Source organism: Dipodomys ordii, unplaced genomic scaffold (genome assembly GCF_000151885.1).
Source record: "Dipodomys ordii isolate 6190 unplaced genomic scaffold, Dord_2.0 Scaffold15, whole genome shotgun sequence".
Lineage (NCBI taxonomy): Eukaryota > Metazoa > Chordata > Mammalia > Rodentia > Heteromyidae > Dipodomys > Dipodomys ordii.
In genome coordinates this window covers 15,929,187-15,941,969 of record NW_012267231.1, presented here as the reverse complement: position 1 = coordinate 15,941,969, position 12,783 = coordinate 15,929,187, and the positions used below count along the sequence as shown (strand labels likewise).

General features: G+C 54.2%; 1 protein-coding gene across 2 annotated transcripts; it reads right to left on the bottom strand.

The window, feature by feature from the left end:
- Window positions 1-2,731: 2,731 nt before the first annotated feature.
- Window positions 2,732-9,078, bottom strand: Mpi (mannose phosphate isomerase). 2 transcript variants are annotated; one of them, XM_013011965.1, is made up of 8 exons: window positions 9,015-9,078; window positions 8,473-8,600; window positions 7,209-7,409; window positions 5,995-6,136; window positions 5,515-5,697; window positions 4,250-4,423; window positions 3,450-3,658; window positions 2,732-3,348 (listed from the first exon to the last, which is right to left on the bottom strand). In XM_013011965.1, the coding sequence occupies exons 1-8, from the start codon at window positions 9,028-9,030 to the stop codon at window positions 3,130-3,132; spliced, it is 1,272 nt and encodes a 423-aa protein (XP_012867419.1). In that variant the 5' UTR covers window positions 9,031-9,078; the 3' UTR covers window positions 2,732-3,129. The 2 variants fall into 2 exon arrangements, with proteins under 2 accessions (XP_012867419.1, XP_012867420.1); XM_013011966.1 differs by lacking the exon at window positions 9,015-9,078 and having other exon boundaries at window positions 8,408-8,478.
- Window positions 9,079-12,783: the final 3,705 nt, after the last annotated feature.

Here is a 12,783-nt window from a genome sequence, read left to right as displayed (position 1 = left end):
CAAGGCGAGTGCTCTACAGCTTGAGCCACAGCGCCACTTCTGGCTTTCTAGTGGTTTTATTGGAGATTAGAGTCTCATGGACTTTCCTGCCTGGGCTGGCTTTGAACCGTGATCCCTTGAGCTTCTTTTGCTCAAGGCTAACATGCTACCTCTTGAGCCAAACCTCTACTTCCAGCTTTTTGGTGGCTAATTGGAGGTGAGTCTCATGGACTTTGCTGCCCAGGCTGGCTTCAAACCACCATCTTCTGATCTCAGCCTCCCAAATAGCTAGGATTGTGAGCTACTGGTGCCAGGCTGGTTTTGGGGGTTTGTCTCATTATAGGCCATGAGTGAAATGAGTAAGGTTTTTTTGGTAGTCGTGTCTTGAACTCAGGGTCTGGGCGCTGTCCCTCAGCTCTTCAGCATAAGGCTAGTGCTCTCCACTTGAGCCACAGTGCCACTTCCAGTTTTCTGGTTGTTTATTGGAGATGAGTCTCATGGACTTTTCCTGCCTTGGCTGGCTTTGAACCGTGATCCTCAGATCTCAGTGTCCTGAGTAGTAGCTAGGATTACAAGTGTGAGCCACCGGTGCCCGGTGAAATGAGTTCTTATAAATCGACTTTCTTTATAGTGGCTGCCCTTTAGTAAAAAGTTTGAAGCTCAAAACCCAATTTTTTTTTGGGGGGGGTCCGGTCGTGGGTCCTGAACTCTGGGCCTGGGCGCTGTCCCTCAGCTCTTCAGCTCAAGGCTAGCAATCTACCACTTGAGCCACAGCACCACTTCTGGCTTTTTTCTTTTTGCTTATATGGTGCTGAGAAATTGAACCCAGGGCCTCATGCATGCAAGGCAAGCGCTCTACCGCTGAGCCACCTTCCCAGCCCTCAAAACCCAATATTGCATGATCTTTCAGGACCACCTTTAGCCCAGGCTGATCTTGAACTTACAACCCTGCTGCCTCAGTCTGTTGTAGCTTGCAGTGGTGCCACCATACCAGCTGCAAACCATTTTGAAGGTGGTTTCCTGATGAAACTGCCTGCGGTGTGAGCAGAAGCCCAGCTTTTTTGTCTTTTTGGTTTGTTTTGCAGAGACAGGGTCTGTGTAGCCCAAGCTGGCATGGAACTTGGGGTCCTCCTGTCCCAGCCTTCCCATGCCAGCCCCTGAGATAATTTCTCTGAGCCATAGAGGAAACCAGTGGACCTGTTTCTGCTTACTGTGGGAGTGACAGCATTTCTGGCCAGCACTGCACAGGCATGAAGGGGACCTGCTCTCCTCTCCCTGCTAGCTTGGGAGAGGTGCTAGGCTTCAGTATTCCCTGCCTCCTTGGAGGAGGGGCTGAGCCTCAGTACTTCCTGCCAGCTTGGAAGAGGCTTTGGCCCTCAGGACTCCCTGCCTCCTTGGGAGAGGTGCTGGGCCTCAGTATTCCCTACCAGCTTAGGAGAGACACTGAGCCTCTACTCCTTGCCAGCTTGGAAGAGGCGCTAGCTTGGGCTCAGGGCGCTACATTGGGGAAGAGACCTGGCAGTTCCCTGGGCCACATGTAGCCCACTGGGCTAGGGCTGGAGGTGTAGCTCCACAAGCACACACCTCGAAAGCACCAGATCCCAGCCCTGCCAAGAAAGTTGCAGCTCTGTGGCTCAAGTGGTAGAGCGCTAGCCTTGAGCTGAAGAGCTGAGGGACAGCACCCAGGCCCAGAGTTCAGGCCCCATGACTGGACCCCCCCCCAAAAAAAAAAAAGTTTCAGCTTTGCAGGCCAATTGGTGGGGTAGCTTCAGTGTGTGAGCAGAGCCAGAACTTGCCTGGTGGCCGAGGTGCTAACCCCTACTGAGGCATGAGTTCCAGGCCAGCCAGAGCCACACAGCCTGACACCACCCACTCCCTCCACTGGGGTGCTCTACCATTTGAGCCACACCTCCAGCCTGGCTTTTTGCTGGCTATGCTGGACTTGGAGTATCATGGGCTTCCTGCACTGATCTCACCACAATCCTCCAGATCTTGGCCTCCTGAGTAGCTAAGATTACAAACTCAAGCCCTTGGCCACACCGTTTAAAACAAACCAAAGCAGCTGGGTTCAGCGGCTCACACCCATAATCCCAGCTCCTCAGTACATGGAAATTGAGGAGATGTGTTTGAGGCCAGCCCAGGCAACAATGTTAGTGGAACCCCATTGGGAGGTACACATGTAACCACAGCTATGCAGCATGCTACGTGTGTGGCCAACATTGAGGCCCTTTGTGAAAAATAATCTAAAAAGGAGCTAGAGGCATGGCTCAAATGACAGAGCCTTGCCTAGCAGGGCCCTGAGTTCAAACTCCAAAACAGCCCTAAGAAGTTGAGAAGCTGGGCTGTGAAGGTGGCTCAGTGGTAGAGTGCTTGCCTAGCATGCATGAAGCCCTGAGTTCGATTCCTCAGTGCCACATACACAGAAAAAGCCTGAAGAGGTACTGTGGCTCAAGTGGTAGAGTGCTAGTCTTGAGCCAGAGCAGCTCAGGGACAGTGCCCAGGCCTTGAGTTCAAGTCCCATGACTGACAAAAAGAAGTTGAGAAGCTAGATGTGGGTGTGGTGACTACTGGAGGCTGCTCAGCAATCATGACCTTCAATTCGGGTCTGCAAACCTTCAGGAAAGGAGCAGAAGGCCTGCCTGCAAGCTGCGCAGCGGAGGCCAAGGCAGCCTCCCTCCCACACTTTCTACGAAGAGGCTTCTGGAATCCAGCCCACCCACCCCAGAACGCTGAATAGAGCAAAAGCAGTAACTTCCAGGGAGAAATTCCTGCCCACTTCGGGGAGAGGAATACCAGAGGCTGGGTGCACACTGCCCCACAGCCTCCGCACGCTATCTTTAATTGCACAGACAAGATGATCTGGGATTCTCTCTGCCTTCGCTGGAGCCCAGGCCGCTGCAGGAGTGGGTCTAGAGCCTAGGAGTCACCACAGCCTCGTGGCAAGGCTGGAGCTGCGGCCTGGGGAACACCGGCCTGGCTCAGTGCATGAGGTCCTGGAGTGCTTGACTATGGCAGGGCCAGGGCAGCCGGGACCTGGACTCCTCCAACAGCTCCTCTGGCTCCGCCCCCAGCAGGGAGGGGCCTGAGAAGGCTGGGCTAGCTAGCACAGAGTTGGAGTGACTGGCCATGAGGGCAGGGAGGCTGTGGCCTCTACAGCAGACAGCAGGCCCGGAAGAGCAGCAGGTCTTGGGGTGCGGTGAGCTCCAGCGAGACATTCTCATTGGCCCCGATGAACAGCACAGCGCCCCGCTGCAGGGGGATGGGGGCCTGGGCCGCGGGGGTGCTGGCCGTCACCGTGCCCCGCACCACCAGGAGGATGCTGGCCGAGTCCACGGCCAGAACCTTGTACTCGGAGACGGAGCCAGGGACCTGGTCGGGAAGCAGAGCGGGGCAACATGGCTGGGCCTCCCTGACCACAGCCCACGTCAGACCCCTGGCTGCCCGGTGGGGTGTGGCTGACCCCCACTCACCTCCATTTTCATGACAGTGAAATCTGGCACGGGGGGGTCGTAGATGGAGAGGTAGGGGTCCCCCGGACTCTGTGTTGGGGGGAAGAGCCGGTCCTGGCTGGGGCTTGGAGTGTAGTTGAGCATCTCACACAGGGTTGGCACGTCGATGAACTTGGGTGTGAGGCCAGCGCGCACCGTGTTGTCTGAGCACGCCATGCACTCCACACAGTCTAGGGACGGGCAGCCGTCAGGACCTCCCCTGGGCCCATTACCCTCCCCCCAACACACACAGCCTTCAAATCCCAGCAAGCTGAGCTCAGGCTGGGCATGGAGGGGGGAGTCACATCAGCCACAAGAGGGTGCCACTACCCTGCAATGGCCTGTGCAGAGGGGGCCTGAACTCAGCGCTGGGCACTGTCCCCAGAGCTCTTTTCCCTCAAGGCTGGCCCTTTACCACTTGAACCACAGCAGCCTTTTGGTGGTTCACTGGAGATAAGTCTCACAGACTCTCCTGCCTGGGCTGGCTTTGAACTGCGATCCTCAGATCTCAGCCTTGTGCGTAGCTGACAGGCGTGAGTCACCAGTGCCCAGCTTGGAACATGGTGTTTTAGTGTGAGAATCTGGGTGGAGACTGCAGAGGCTGAGGCCAGAGGAGAGGATGGCAGGCAGCCTGGCCCCGTGGTCAAGCTGGGTCCCTCACCCGCCCCTCAGACAGGCAAAGCACACGTAGGGCCTGCTGTCAAGTTGACCTTCACCACCCCTGCTGACTGGCCAGGCCAGAGCTGGACGCCTCTCCCCTCCCTGCGCCACCCGGAGCTCACCTCCCTTCAGGTAGGCGTGGGGTACGTTGGCCTCCAGAAACATGGCCTCTCCAGGCTGGAGGGTAAGCAGGTTCAGGAAGTAGATGGCAAAGCACCCGATGTCTCCCGGGTACTGCCGGTGCAGCTGCAGCAGGAGCTCCCCGCAAATGTCCTCCACGCTGTTCCCCGCAGACACTAAGGGTTACAAGCGCCCGAGGCTGTGTCCGCAGCCGTGCCCTGGCCGAGGAGACTCAGCGTAGAGTCCCTGCCTGCTCAGGGCTGTGCTGTGCTGGGCGGCGACCACCAGCCCATCTCTTCAAGTGCCTGCATGCCTGGCCTCTTTATTTTTGCATCCATACTGGGACTTGAACTCAGGGCCTGAGCCTTTTCACTCAAGGCTGGCACTCTACCACTTGAGCCACAGCTCTGCTTCTAGCTTTTTTGGTGGTTATAGGAGAAAAGTCTCACAGAGTTTCTTCCCTGGGCTGGCTTTGAACCTTGGTCCTTAGACCTCAGCCTCCTGAGAAGCTAGGATTACAGGCATGCCCACCGGTTCCTGGCAAGTCTTTGTTTCAGTTTAACTGCTTGTCCAAAGGTGAGTGACACACCCACCAGCCATTTCTGGTACTCTCCCCAGGCCTGCCTGCCCCCGGAATGCATCTGAGGAAGAGCTATCTGCAGAGAGCACTAGACTTTGGTCCTATAGGAGAGGGGTCTCCTGTCCCCTTCCTGCTCTCCAGCCACCAGACACTAGGTCTGTCTACACACAGGAAACAACCACAAGGCTGGGAAGCAGCTCTGAATGTGTGTGGGAAGATACCAGAAGCTTCTAGGCTAGCCTGCCCTCAACCACCTAGAAAGGCCAGGAAGTGGCACTCCACAAACGGAGGTGGCCAGCCGTAGATTGCAGCTGGGCTAAGTGGTTAAGAGCCCTGTTCTTGGCTGGGAAGGTGGCTTGGTGGTAGAGCGCTTGCCTTGCATGCATGAGGCCCTGGGTTCAATTCCTCAGCACCACATAAGCAGAAAAACCCAGAAGTGGCACTGTGGCTCAAGTGGTAGAGCGCTAGCTTTGAGCTGAAGAGCTGAGGGACAGCACCAGGCCCAGAGTTCAGGCCCCATGACTGACTAAAAAAAAAAAAAAAGCATAAGGCCTCAAGTTAAAGCCCACGTAGTGTGTACACACGCGTGGGCATGCGCACACACAGACAGACACACAGACAGACACACACACAAAACACCTTGTACCTGTCACCTGGGCCCCTGCTCCACCCAGCCGCCACGCTCACCTTGCTGGGAAATCCTCTTCACCAACAGGTTAAGCTGCTCCACCACCACCTTCTTTTCACTCCTCATGAGATTGGAGAAGCAGCTGCGCAGAGCCGAGGCTGCAGCCTGGGTGTCGCGACTCGCGCTCTGCCTCAGCTGCGTGGCTGCCTCATCTCCTATCAGGAGCTGGAACTCAGGCACCTCTGCAGGAAGCCGCACATGGGCCCGTATCAACAACTGTGAGATAGAACCCTCAGGATTCCCGTCCCATCTCTAACCACAGAGCCAGGCAACACTGAGCAAACTCGGCACTACAAAACAGCTGCTCGGTACCAGCCCTTGACAAGCCCACCCAAGCCTGATCTCAGTGATCTGGCGCCAAGCAGTCCTCTAGTTCCTGACATCCAGCCCTGTGCCTCATCTCTGTTCCTGCTCTGGCCAAGGTCCCCCTACATATCCCATGCCCAGTGCACATGCCCTCAGCGCTCAGCCCCACCTACTCTTCAGAAAGGTCACAATCTCCTCAACTGGGCGGAAGCCACACAAGCCCTGGAAAGGGGTGAGGGCAATGGCCATCTCGGGCTTGTGGTTGGCATCAGGGTAGTGCTGTGGAGCCTGGAGGTGCAGCTTCTCTGCGAGGTCCTGTGGGTGGCAAGGGAGAGGGAGGATGGTCAGGGAACAGGGTTTACTCAGCAAGAACCTAGTCCCAGCTGGGCGCTGGTGGCTCACGCCTGTCATCCTAGTTACTCAAGAGCCTGAGATCTGAGGATTGTGGTTCAAAACCAGCCCAGGCAGGAAAGCCTATGAGACTCTGATCTTCAATAAATCACCAAAAAACCGGAAGTGGTGCTGTGGCTCAAGTGGTAGAGCGCTTGCCTTGAGCTGAAGAGTTGAGGGACAGCGCCCAGGCCCAGAGTTCAAGCCCCACAAACCAAAAACCAAAAAAACCTAGTCCCAGCTATGCACTGGTGGCTCACGCCTGTAATCCTAGCCATTCAGGAGGCTGAGATCCGAGGATCACAGTTCAAAGCCAAGCCTTGGCAGAGTTCTCTCCCATGAACCACCAAAAAAGCCACAAGTGGAGATGTGGCTCAAGTGGTAGAGCATCAGCCTTGAGCACAAAAGCTCAGGGGCAGTGCCCAGGCCCTGAGTTCAAGCCGGCTAGTCACGCTGAGGCTTGCTCTCCACTCTTCAGTTTCAGACACAAGTGGATTGCTTCTTGTATCTGGTCAAGGCATGATGCAGAAATTAGCCAACCCAGGAAAACAGGGCCAAATTTGGGAGAAAGGGAGGAGACTTGGACAACCTTTTAAGAAGCTTGGCCCGTGAGGCAGGAAAGCCAAACAGCAGGCCACGCCATGTGTGACTTTGGCGACTCCTTCCTTCCCTCTCGTTTACCTATTTGGGCATGGCTGGGGTGTGGAGCCTCGGGAAGGTTGGCTAGGGCGCCTGTGCTGCCTGGGTGCTGCCCGCTCCCAGAGCCAGCTGGAACACAGCAGGGTGGGTGAGGGGCAGCCAGAAACAACTCGAGCTTGGAGAAGCTGCCCTGGCACAGGCTGGCCAGCTGTGCACTCAGGACTTCAGACATGTCACCAGCTTCCGGCCTTCTGCAGCTAAATCAGGAGCCATCAGGCCTGCATTTAGCTCTGGGCTGGACCTTGGCTTAGGTGTCAGGGCCTTCTCTGTCGTGACCTCTGCTCCCCTCTGGCTTTACCTTGTTGGGGTGCGCCTGGATGGACAGGGCTGTTTCCACTGAGAGCACTTTGAAGAGGAAGGGAAGCTTGCCGTGAAAGGTGTCTTTGACCTTGGAGCCCAAGCAGTCCTGGTTCTCGGCAATCCACTGGCCGAGGGTCTCCTGTGCGATGCGATTGTCAAGGATCTTGGCATCACCCCGGGGGTGCGTCCCCATCCATAGCTACAAAGACAGGAAAAACCTGGTACCAACAGTTGTGGTCTGAAGGGTATTAGGGCAGAGCGGGGGGGGGGGGAGGAGGTCCCTAAAACATGCTCCAGGCCTGGGCATGAAGGATCATGCCACAGACAAGAAAGGTAGCAGACCCTAGAACAGTAGGCCCGCCTTGAAGCAGCTGGAGAGCCTTGAGCAAGTTTCACCCTTCTCCTAGTTTTCTTTTGGTCAGTTGGGGGCTTGAAATCAGGGCCTGGGCGCTCTCTGGGCTCTTTTGCTCAGGGCTACTTCTCTACCACGAGCCACAGTACCCCATCTGGCTTTTTGTTTTTGTGGCTCATTAGAGGCCTTTCTTGGCTGGGCTGGCTTTGAACCACGATCCTCACATCCCAGTCTCCTGAGTAGCTAAGTCTACAGGTATGAGCCACTGGCACCCGGACTTCTTTTATTTTTTTCCTAGGTTTGAGAACAGGACTTGAACTAGGTACCGTGGCCTCTTTTCACTCACAGGTTACTGCTATACCAACTGAGCCACGCCTCCAACCCCAAGTGTCAGTTTCCTTATCTGTCAGTGAGAATGACCACTGCACTGTCAAGGTCACTGGGAAAAGGAGAGTCTCAAAACACCTCAGTAAGATGTTGACTACATTCTAGTATCAAAAGAGGATAAAGCTGGACTGCTGGTGGCTAGGAGGGTGGGATCTGAGGATCTCAGTTCAAAGCCATCTGGAGGAGGAAAGTCTGCGAGAGTCTTATCTCCAGTTAACCAGCAAAAAGCCAGAAATAGAGGTGTTGCTCAACTGACAAAGCATTAGCTTTAAGCAAGTGCCCAGGCCCTGAGTTCAAGCTCTAGGATTGGCGCGCGCGCACACACACACACACACACACACACACATGCACCAGTAAGTGCTGAGTTGCTGGAAAGATGGAGAGCACCAGAGGTCTGAGATTGCTTTTTCTAGGACAATCTCTCCCTTCCTTTGGTTGCCATCACTTGGCTCACTGACCAGGAGCCAGAAGGGCGTCTCCTTGCTCCCTCGCTTCCCAGCCGGTCAGGTCTCTCTGGTCTCACCTCGGCGTAGGGCTTGTCCTCGGCGATCTGGGCCAGTGGGTCATTGCTGGCCAGCAGACAGGCCACTTCACTGGTGGAGCCCTTCTTGCCCCAGGCGTACTGCTGGGCGACGCAGGAGAGCGGGAACACTGTGGGGACAGGTGGAGGGTCAGCCCTGGCCTGGGGTCAGCCCTGGCCTGGGGTCAGCCCTGGCCTGGGGTCAGACTGGCCTGGGGGCAGCGCGGGCCGAGGCTCCAGGGGAACCAGGACCGAGGGGCGGGTTCTGACTGGGGACTGAGTGGAACAGGGGTCTGTGTGTAGGCTGTGGGAGGGACCCGTCTCTTCTGCAAGCCTCAGTGTCCCGTCCGCGGGCGGATGCAGCCCGGGCCCCGCGCTCCCGCCTCCGGGTGACCCGAGCCCGCGGGGGGCGGGGACCCCCCCAGGCCCTCCCGGTGCCCGCCACCCGCCCGTCTCCCCTCCAGCCTCAGCTGTGAGGCCCGACCCCGGGCCGCGATCCTCCCCCCGACGCCCCCGCCTCGCTCGCGGGTCAACCGACAAATCACCTCTCGGAGTCGCCATCCCGGCGGCCGTGGACCCGGCTACCGGCACGTATACTTTCCCGGCAGCCCCCGCGGCTCCGCGCGCGGGGCTTCATGGGAAATGGAGTTCCTGGCTGCTGCCTCCGCGGCCCTGCGCGCAGAGCTCCACGGGAAATGTAGTTCCTCCCCCCCCCCCCCCCCCCAAGAATCTGGGTCTCAGCCTTCCTTCCTCCCTTCACTCAAGTTCCATGGACTGTGCGCGCTGGGCTGGGAAGAGACGTCAGACTCGGAGAAGGCAGCACCACTTTGCCTTTGCAGAACTTCTCTGGCCTAGGAAGACAGGTCTACCAGTGTAATGCGTGAATCATGGAGTATGGCAAAAGGCACTGAAGAGCCGGGCATGGCTCCTGCCTGGGATCCCAACTACTGGGGAGGCTGAGGCAGGAGGATGGGAGTTAGGGGCCAGCTGGGGCAACACAGGGAAAACTTGTCTCAAAAAAGAAAAAAAGAAAGTAGAGGTATGGCTTAGTTTGTGAAGTGTTTGGCTGCATATGTGAGCCCAGAAGTTCAAGCCTTAGTCCAGCAAGAAAAAAGAAAAGACTACAGTAAGATCGTAGGTGAGACTGGGAGGCAGTTTGCAAACGTTTTCATTGATTTTTAGTTTTTATGGTCATGAAACTTGAACTCAGGACCTGGGTGCTGTCCCTGAGTTTTTGTGATCAAGACTAGCACTCAATCACTTTGAGTCAGACTCACAGAAGACAGCACCACTTTGCCTTTGCAGAACTTCTCCTCTGGCCTAGGAAGACAGGTCTACCAGTGTAATGTGTGAATCATGGAGTATAGCAAAAGGTACAAAAGAGCCCGGCATGGCTCCTGCGGGGATCCCAACTACTGGTTTTCTGGAGGTTGATTGGAGATGAGTCTCACCTGCTTTCCTGACTGGGATGGCTTTGAACCAAGATCCTCAGATCTAAGCCTCTTGTGTAGCTAAGATTATAGGCAGGGACTGGGAAGGTGGCTCCGTGGTAGAGCACTTGCCTTGCATGCATGAGGCCCTGGGTTTGATTCCTCAGTACCACATAAGCAGAAAAAGCCAGAAGTGGCACTTTGGCTCAAATGACAGAGCACTAGTCTTGAGCTAAAGAGCTGAGGGACAGTGCCCAGGCCCAGAGTTCAGGCCCCATGACCAACAACAACAACAAAAAATAAATAAAACATAAAAATAAATAAAATTACAGGCATGAACACCAGTGTCTGCCACTTGATTTTTTTCTTCTCTCTCTCTCTTTTGTGTCAGATCTGGAGCTTGTGATCTGGGCCTGGGCTCTGGTGTGAGCCACCGGCTCCCAGCTCTCCCATTTAACTTACCATTTCTTCTTTTGGTGTTGGGAATCAAATGCTGGCTCTTGCACATTTTAGGTAAGTGCTCTACCACCAAGCTATAGTCCCCAGTCCTCAGCCCTCTAAAATGTAGAGATGAAAATTGAGTCTGTGGAAGGTGGGACATGCAGCTACCCTTTCCTCACTGAATGAATGAATGAATGAGCAAAATGGTCTCTCCCAGCATAGAGGGCACATCCTAGAAATGTTCAGAGATTGATGGGAGGGCAGCCTCCACAGTGATCAAAATGTTTGTTGCTTCATTGGTCCAGCAACGTAGCTACTACAGCACAAGGAGGGGTAGATGGCCTGGTAATTTTGTTTTGTTTTGTCAGTTTTGTTTTGCTTGAATTCAGGGTCTGGGCACTGTCTGTGAGCTGCTTTTGCTCAAGGCTTGCACTCTACCACTTGAGCCACAGCACCATTTCTGGCTTTTTCTGTGTATGTGGTACGGAGGACTCAAATCCAGGGCTTCATGCATACTAGACAAGCACTCAATCACTAAGCCACATTCCCAGCCCATTGGCTTGGTTCTTATGCCAGAGACTTCTCCCAGGATGCAGACAGCCAAGATCCCTGCCCTTGGAGGATGACCTTAGGGGCTGGGAGATGGGGGGTTGGTACTCATCCCCCACCCGTACCCCACTCCATATCCTGAGGATAGTGCCTGGAGACAATAAAGTTGAATCTTTTTTTTTTTTATCAGTCATGTGGCTTGAACTCAGGGCCTGGCCCCTCTTCCTGAGCTCTTTTGCTCAAAGCTAGTGTTCTACCATTTTGAGTCACAGCACCACTTCCAGTTTTCTGGGGGTTAAATGGAGATACGAGTCTCACAGACTTTCCTGCCCAGGCTGGTTTTGAACTATGATCCGCAGATCTCAGCCTCCTGAGTAGCTAGAAATATAGTCGTGAGCCACCCATGGCCAGTGCATGATACTCACCTCTAACTACCAAAAGACTGGTTTAAGTGGTGGACTGCTAGCCTTGAGCACAAAAGCTCTGGGATGGCACTCAAGCCTGAGTTCAAGCCCTAATACTGATACATACTCACAGAGTGAGGCAAACACAGTCTTGTGGCGTTTCCTGTCTAGTGGAAGAGACACACATAAACAAATAACTACCTATACAGGTCTACAATTACAATCTGTTAATGAGCTTTATGAAGGAAAATTACAGGGTGATATGAAATTTTATGATGGGAGCATGGGCTGAACTAGCAAAGGAAAGCCCTTTTTTTTTTTTTTGCTTGTGGGGCTTGAACTCTGGGCCTGGGCGCTGTCCCTCAGCTCTTCAGCTCAAGGGGAGCTCTCTACTACCGCTTCTGGTTTTCTAAGTGGCTTATTGGAGATAAGTGTCTTACTGACTTTCCTGTCTGGGCTGGCTTTGAACCAGGATCCTCAGATCTCAGCCTTCTGAGTAGCTAGGATTACAGGCATGAGCCACTGGCACCTAGCTTGGAGAGTCTTTCTAAACATGGACTTCAAGAGTAAGTTGAAGATGGGGCATAAGGAATGGGGAAATACCAGTGATAAAGGAAAGCATGTGCAAGGATACTGAGGTAGGAGGGAACAAGGGAAGTGTAAGGAATTTTTTTTTTTTGGTGGTGGGGCCTGAACTCTGGGCCTGGGCCTGGGCAGTGTCCACCAGCTCTTCAGCTCAAGGTTAGCACTCTACTACTTGAGCCACAGTGCTACTTCTGGCTTTTTCTGCTTATGTGGTACTGAAGAATGAATCCCAGGGCCTCATGCATGCAAGGTAAGCGCTCTACCACTGAGCCACCTTCCCAGCCCCTGAGTAAGGAAAGTCAGAGAGACTTTTATCTTCAATTAACCACCAGAAAACCGGAAGTGGGGCTACGGCCCCAGTGGTAGAATGCTTGCCTTAAGCTGAAGAGCTGAGGGACAGCACCCAGACCCAGAATTCAAGCCCCATAACTGACCAAACAAACAAAAACCACCCCCCCAAAAAAAAACGAAACCCAATAACAAAATAACTTATCTCTAGTTACGACACGAAGAATAAGATATCAATAGCAACTCTCATCTAGTCCCCGATAAAAAAAATGATGGTGGCTGAATTCTACAGCAGATATATCAAATTCTGAATTGGGCACGGTGGTGCACACCTGTAATCTGAACATAAGGATAGCTGAGACAGGAAGATCAAACAGCATTTGATGACAGCCTGGGCTACATAATGAATTTGAGGCTGGCTTGGAGCTAGATGCTGAGATCCTATATAATAAAAGAATTATAATTTCAAGGGAAACAAAACCAGAAAGATATGGCAAGGTGAGTTTGTAGGGAGGAGATAGCCAGGTTCCCACGACTGATGGACGACTCCATGACCGACTCCACAAATAAATGACTCCGTCCATAAATGCTGATGTCCAGGTTCAGATCCCCACTCG

What these genes read in the sequence shown, in the direction of transcription:
- Mpi (XM_013011965.1), bottom strand. An exon ending in CCACGCCTACCTGAAGGGAG is followed by an intron (nt 3,659 to 4,249) that starts GTGAGCTCCGGG and finishes GCCCGTCCCTAG; the next exon opens with ACTGTGTGGAGTGCATGGCG. An exon ending in TCACTGTCATGAAAATGGAG is followed by an intron (nt 3,349 to 3,449) that starts GTGAGTGGGGGT and finishes CTTCCCGACCAG; the next exon opens with GTCCCTGGCTCCGTCTCCGA.